Source organism: Plasmodium reichenowi, chromosome 14 (assembly GCF_001601855.1).
Source record: "Plasmodium reichenowi strain SY57 chromosome 14, whole genome shotgun sequence".
In the NCBI taxonomy this organism is placed as follows: domain Eukaryota; phylum Apicomplexa; class Aconoidasida; order Haemosporida; family Plasmodiidae; genus Plasmodium; species Plasmodium reichenowi.
The window spans coordinates 1,012,350-1,020,347 of NC_033659.1; the positions used below are offsets into that span (position 1 = coordinate 1,012,350).

General features: G+C 17.1%; 2 protein-coding genes across 2 annotated transcripts in view; both read left to right on the forward strand.

The window, feature by feature from the left end:
- Window positions 1-1,560: 1,560 nt before the first annotated feature.
- Window positions 1,561-5,595, forward strand: PRSY57_1426400 (lipase, putative; the record flags this gene model as incomplete). Its single annotated transcript, XM_012909864.2, has 1 exon — window positions 1,561-5,595. The coding sequence occupies one exon, from the start codon at window positions 1,561-1,563 to the stop codon at window positions 5,593-5,595; it is 4,035 nt and encodes a 1,344-aa protein (XP_012765318.2).
- A 1,648-nt stretch (window positions 5,596-7,243) lies between these two features.
- Window positions 7,244-7,998, forward strand: part of PRSY57_1426500 (selenoprotein, putative) — a gene marked incomplete at both ends in the record, with an annotated part of 1,014 nt that continues 259 nt past the window's right edge. Inside the window, one exon of the mRNA XM_020115302.1 lies at window positions 7,244-7,620. Within this exon, the coding sequence (XP_019969959.1) occupies window positions 7,244-7,620 (377 nt within the window). The remainder of the gene's footprint in view (window positions 7,621-7,998) is intronic.

The following is a 7,998-nucleotide window of genomic DNA, read 5'->3' on the forward strand; positions in this document are numbered from 1 at the left end:
AAAAAAAAAAAAAAAAAAAAAAAAAAAAAAAAAAAAAAAAAAAAAAAAAAAAAAAAAAAAAAAAAAAAAAAAAAAAAAAAAATATAAATAAATAATTTTTTTTTTTTTTTTTTTTTTTTTTTTTTTTGTACTTCATTTTTATATTTTATAAAGTATGCATGTTTTTAAAAGTGAAAAATAAATTATTATAAAAATAATTTTCAATAATTTGTACATAATTTTAATAAAATTTGAATAATATAAAAATATTTGATATTTTTATTTATATATAACAATAATTTATTATTCTATATATGTTTTTATAACATTATTTTTCGGTTCTAAAAAATTTCAATGTTATGCAGATGGTAATAATAATTATATACATAAATGAATATATATATATATATATATTCAATGAATATCCCTATTATATCTTTCTATAATAATTTTATAACATTATTTTGTATTCTCTTTCTCTAACATAAATTATAATATTTATATAATAAAATTATGAATTATATTATTTATTTTTTATAATTATGTAAAAGGAAAGAATTCATCATTTCTTTATAAATAACAAAAATGTTATAATAAAATATATGTAATGTATCTATATATATAATATATATATATTAATAGCTGTTTATTATTATTATTATATTTATATTTTATAAATATTTTGTAATAATATATTGTTTATGTTATATATATATATATAATATTTATAAAATATAAGGTAAAATTTTTATAAAAACTTCTATCTTTTAATATGTACTATATTTACATAAAAAAAAAAAAAAAATGAAGATGTAGTATAAAAAAAAATATGATTCTTTATAAAAATATACGTAATTTTTATTATTATAATTCTTCAAGGCACTCTATATATTCTTTATATATATAATTTTATTATTTTTTAATAATTTATATAAATATTTATATATATATTATAAATATTGAAGTATCAAAATAAAATATTTTTTTTTATATAAAAATAAAAAAATATACAAATTTTTATAATTTTTTTTTGCATGTGGGTTTTTTTTTTTGTATATTTTTTATGTTATTTACGAATGAAAAAAAATATATATATATATAAATAAATATATATATAATAAATATATATATATAATTATATTATATTTTATTAAATATATATATATTTTTTAAGAACAATGAAATAATAATATTAAAAATTGATGTTTTTTTTTTTTTTTTCATTTTTGTTTTTTATTAAATAAAAAAAAAATATATTATTTATATCATATATATAATAATATAATATATTTATAAAATATATTATTTATATATATATAAGTTATATTTTTTTTTATATTATATTATATTATATATATATATATATATTTATAATAATGTTATATGTTGTTTAAAAAAATATATTTTTTTTTGGAATCTATAAAAAATTGAAGGGAAAGAAAAAAAAAAAAATTTGTATAATTTTTTTTTTTTTTTTCTTGAAAGTATTTTTAAAAAAATAATAATGAAAAAAAGAAATAAATATTTTCTCAATTTTAAGCATGTATGATTATAAGAATAAAAAAAAATAGTGTTTAGAAAATGTTACCATGCGTGATAATTTCCTTTCTATATCTTTTCTATTTAACTTATATATTTAAAGTTGTGATTATATACTGTGATTCATCATTTAATAGAAAAAATATAAAGGGACATACATTTGATAGTTCTTCTGAATATATACATATCTTAAGAGGGTCGCAACCCTTCTTTTCTAAGAAGATATTAAATAAAAAGATATTAAAAACATCAGGAGATAAAAAAGGGAATTATGAAAAAAAACATAATGCAGCACAAGAAACAAAGAATGATCAACTGGAAAAAGAAAGAAAAGTTGTCCAGATAATTAAGGGAAAGCAAGATGGACAAGTAATAAATAAAAAGCAAGATGGACAAGTAATAAATGAAAAGCAAGATGGACAAGTAATAAATGAAAAGCAAGATGGACAAGCAATAAATGAAAAGCAAGATGGACAAGCAATAAATGAAAAGCAAGATGGACAAACAACAAATGAAAAGAATGATTCCATTTCTATAATGTACGAAAGTAAAAACAACGTAGAAGAAAATTCTAAGGAGAGCATTTCGCTTACTCCTTACGGCCAAGAAAGTGTAGTTAAAAAAAATGAATTAAATAAAGAAGAGGGAAATAATGAAGAAAAAACTGGAGCCATATACGTAGATATATTGAATAATAATAATAATAATAATAACGAATATGATCACAATAGTGTAATTATAAATAATGAAGAACAACATGAAAATGTAGTAGATACCGAGAAATACAATGACTACAACAATGATAATAATAATAATGATAATATAAATGATAATCATAATAATAATAATATGAATGATAATCATAATAATGATAATATGAATGATAATCATAATAATAATAATGATGATAATAATAATGATGATAATAATAATAATGATAATAATAATAATGATAATATGAATGATAATCATAATAATAATAATAATGATGATAATCATAATGATGATAATAATAATAATGATAATATGAATGATAATCATAATAATAATAATATGAATGATAATCATAATAATAATAATATGAATGATAATCATAATAATAATAATAATGATAATATAAATGATAATCATAATAATGATGATAATCATAATAATGATAATATGAATGATAATCATAATAATAATAATAATGATGATAATATGATTGATAATCATAATAATGATAATATGAATGATAATCATAATAATAATAATAATGATGATAATAATAATAATGATAATAATGATAATATGAATGATAATCATAATAATAATAATGATGATAATAATAATGATGATAATAATGATAATATGAATGATAATCATAATAATAATAATCATAATAATGATAATAATAATAATAATGATAATAATAATAATGATAATAATAATAATAATGATAATAATAATACTGATAATAATAATAATAATGATAATAATAATAATGATAATAATAATAATAATAACAATAATGTTGATAATAATCAAGAAAATACAGAAGAAATAATAAATAAAAAGGAAAGTTATGACCAAAAGGATGAAAAAATAGATGAATTAAATAATGATAAAACTGAAGAAGAAAAACACATACCTACAGAATCAGTAAATAATATTAAAAAAAAAAGTGATATTAATGAACAAATAGATGATACATCAAATAATGATAATAATAGTGATAATAAGAAAGATACAGATGAAGGGAAACAAAAAGAAAATGATGCTAACGTACAAGAAAATGTAATAAATTATGATAAAGAACGTGAACAAAAATATGAGATTGTCATAAATAATTTAATTAAGTACCATAATGAACTAACTGATGACGATGATGATGATGATGAAGAAGAAGAAGAAGAAAATGACAATAATGAAATTAATGGTGAATATCGTAAAATTGATGAATCTAATGAGAATGAAAAAGAAAGAGATTCATATAGTAAAAGAAATTATCCTAATATATATGTAAAATATAAGGATGATTTAGAATTTTATAATGCTAAATTAAAGGAAAATGATTTAGATGAATTTTATGATTATATAATTGGTAGAAGAAATTTAATAAATATAACATATAAAAATGAATATGCCTTAAAATTGAAATATCATAAAGGCTACACAACTTCGCTTTATAATTTATATGTTGTAAACGAATTAAAATTATGTGATAATATGTATTCTAATTTTACATTTCCTTTAGAAGAAGACGATAATCCAACTCTTCAAGAAGCATCATATTATGCTGATTTAAGTAAAATAGATATTGATCCTACAATATTTAAAGAATATTTTTTAAAAGTAAATCAATGTGATGGTGATTATTTGCCACTTAAAAATACTTTAGTAGAAAAGATTTGTCATTTATCAAATCATTTGAGAAAACATCCGTATGTTAATAAAATAAAGATAACAAATCAAAAATCTATGTTATATCGTATATTTTTAAAAGTTATGAAAAGTTTTAAAAACTTATCAGTACAACAATGTATTAGAAATGTTGATGAATCAAATTTACTCGATATCCTTTTTCTTTTTAATGAAGAAATTGTAAAAGAATCTAAAAAAGAGTTAAATTTAGGTAAATGTGTAAATAATATGATTGCAAGAAATAAGGATTGGTATAATTTAATAAATTTGATAACCCTTTCCTTATTAGGTTGTGTCACTTATTATAAAGAGCATTATTATTTAAATAAGAATGAAATTGAAGAAATGAAAGCAACTAAAAAAGTACTGGATTTACCAATATTTGATTTTTTTAATGAAAAAGTAATGGATATATTTTTACCTGTAGATTTAGAAACCAAAATTGATATTGATTTATTAGAAGATGTTACAAAACCTACCGAACGTCGACGCAAAATTTTTCGGGCATGGTATATGGCATATTTATTTATTCATAAAATATATTTGATATCAAAAATGTGGAATATAGTAAAAAACTGGGAAGCAGCTGATTTTGTTCCAAATCCATGGTATGTGGAACATATTGGAAGTGCATTAATTCCTCATATTATGAATTTACATAAAATAGAAGATGATGAATATACTTTTTTTAGATATATTGACCAAGTTCAATTTTTTGTGTCACTTAAAAGAAGTAAAAATTTCCCTATATCAAATTATGATAAAAAAAATTATCACTTAGTTGAACAAGTAATATCATTTCAAGGTACGTCGTCACCAAGTATTTGGTTGACAAATCTAATATATGAATTAACACCATATCCTTTCTTAAGTAAAGGAAGATTACATAAAGGTTATTTATTTATGTTTGAACAAACAGTTAAACCGTATTTAGATGGATTGAAAAAAGTTTTATTAAATGAATTAAAAAATAAATCAAAATATACAAGTGAAACTCCGTATGCTATAATATTTACCGGTCATTCATTTGGTGCTGCTTTGGCACAAATTAGTTCCTTTTATTTTTCCAAAATTATGGATTTGAAAAATAGAACAAATTTAAAACTTTATTCAATAACTTTTGGATTACCGACATATCAAGATTCTACCTTTTATGAAGATTTCCGTAATAGTGGCGTTATTATAAATAACATAAATATAAACCATGATCCTGTACGTGTAATTATGGCTATTCCAGGAATAAATGATTTTGTTAATCATGATGAAGAAAGAAAATTAATGATAAAATTTGAAGTGGAACAATTAAAAAAATTAAATTATGATTTTGGTAAAAACGTCTTTAACGCAGTTGAATTTTTTAATGTAAAAAATCATCAGCGTTCTATGTTATATGTTTTTGCCAAATATATTTTTAACAAAAATGTTTTCTTAGAGTTAGGAGAACTCCATATTCTTCAAACACACTATTATTTTTATTATGTCTTTTTAACTCTCTTGTCAGGATGGGTTAATGAAGCCGACTGGGGAACTTATTTTATGGTTCCTTTCTTCCTTTTTGAAAATATTGATTTTTCACATAGTGAATTAATGAATAAATGCAAAGAATTCCATAAAAAATATAATGGAGAAATGATTAAGAAATTACCGAATAATGAAAATTGTGATGATAATTAATTAAAAAAAAAAAATATATATATATATATATTTTTAAGTGCAATATTAAGTTTTAATACTTAATTTATTTTATATTCCAGTTGTTAAGTATATCTTTTTAAATATATTTGTTTATTCATTTTTTTTTTTTTTTTTTTTTTTTTTTTATATATATATTATATATAATTAAAAAAAATTTTAATTAATTTTTATATATAATAAATAAGAATTTTAGAAATTTCATTACATTTAATAACTGTAATTAAATAAATAAATAAATATATATATATATATATATATATATAAATTTATTTTTAGTCTAATTTCTTTTTTATATATTTTTTTATACCCATTTTTGATGAAATTTATTATGTTAATTTCATAAAAAAAACATGATATTATAAACATTTTATAGACCTATGTTATATTTATAAATTTATATATATATTTTTTCAATCACTTAATGTGAAACATATACAATATATGATGATATATATTCTTTTTTTAAAAATAATAAAACACTTGTCTAATTATGGATTTGTGCCGTCATATGCATAAAAAAATAATGATAAATAAAGCACATATTAAAAAAAATATAAAATAAGGAAAAAGTATATGTATATATATATATATATATATATATATATTTGCTCATTCTAAACCCTGAACACCACGACATAATAAAGACTTTTTCTATTATAAAAGGCTAGTAATTTAATTGTTGAATTTTATTACTATTTAAAATTATAATTTTTTTTGGTGAAGAATTTTTTTATCATGTCTTTTCTTATAAGTACAGAAGATTCTTATATATATATATATATATATTTATATTTATATTTATATTTATTTATTTAATATATGAATTTTCCTTTTTACGAAAAAATTGGAAATTTTTTATTTTCTTGAAGGGTATGTTAGAAAAATTAAGAAAAAGACGAAAAGTATATTAATCATTTTATTAACAAAATAACTATTTTATATATATTTTTTTTTATGGTATTAAAGTACGTGGATTATATTTGTTGAATTTTTTACATATTTCATTATGATACAATATGTAAATAATAAATAGAGAATCAAATAAAAAAAATATAAATATATATATTATATATATATATATATAATGCATATATTAATATATTATATAAATATTTATTTAATTATTTTTATATAAAATATTAATTTTTTTTAATAAAAAAACAATACATATATTGTACATATATTATATATATATATATATATATATATAAATGTCAAAGTAATTAATAATTTTTAATCTTTGGCACGGTTAACCAACGAATATATTTTATTTTCTTTTTTCTTTTTTTTTCTAACATTTTATTTATATTTTTTATTATTTCATATGAACATGCATTTTTAAAATAATAATATCGTATATATTTATTTTATATCCCCCTTAATATATATATATATATATTTATTTAAAAGTAACATTTGAATATATTTATTTAACCCCTTAAATATAGCAACCCATTTTATAAAAGTATGAAAAAAAATTATATTTCTGTATTCTAATGATGAATAGAACAATAGTAAATGAATTTGTAAACTGGTTGTCCTAATTTATATTTTTATATATCCATCATTATGATATAAAGAATGTTTAATTAAATATGTACTTATTATATGTTTATAATAAATTAAAATGGACACAAATGAAAATATGAAAAATGTAAAGGATATTATGTCCTTTACCACAAAGAATATAATATATATCTTTATCGGAATATCATTATTAATATTTATATATAAGATATTAAAAAAGAATAAAAAAGATGCAGAAGTTAAAAGGAATAATGAAATAAGTATAAAAATGAAATTATCACGAGAAAAACAATTACAAGAATTAGATAAAGAAATGATAATTAACAAAGAAAAAATGAAAGAACAAAATATTAAAAAAAATGAAGAGAAAAAAAAAGATTCAGATCAAGCAAAACCAAAGTTGGATTCTAAAGACAATTCATCATTTAATCATTTAAATGATTACTCAAATTATTATAGGCCGTCATTAAAAAATAGGTTTGTAAATTGTGATAAAAAAAAAAATATATGTAATTGTTATTATATAAATATGTATAATATAATATGTATAATATAATATGTATAATATAATATGTATAATATAATATGTATAATATAATATGTATAATATAATATGTATAACGTAATATGTATAATATAACATGTATAATATAATATGTATATGCATGTCTGTATATTTTTTCTTTTTTTTTTTTTTTTTTTTTTTTTTTAGAAAAAAAAATCAAAATTAATAAAAATATTTGTAATAATTAAAAAAAAAAAAAAAAAAAAAAAAAAAAAAAAAAAATTAAAAAAATATTTTATAATTTTTAAAAAAAAAAAGAAAAAAAAAAAAAAAAAAAACAAAATATAAAA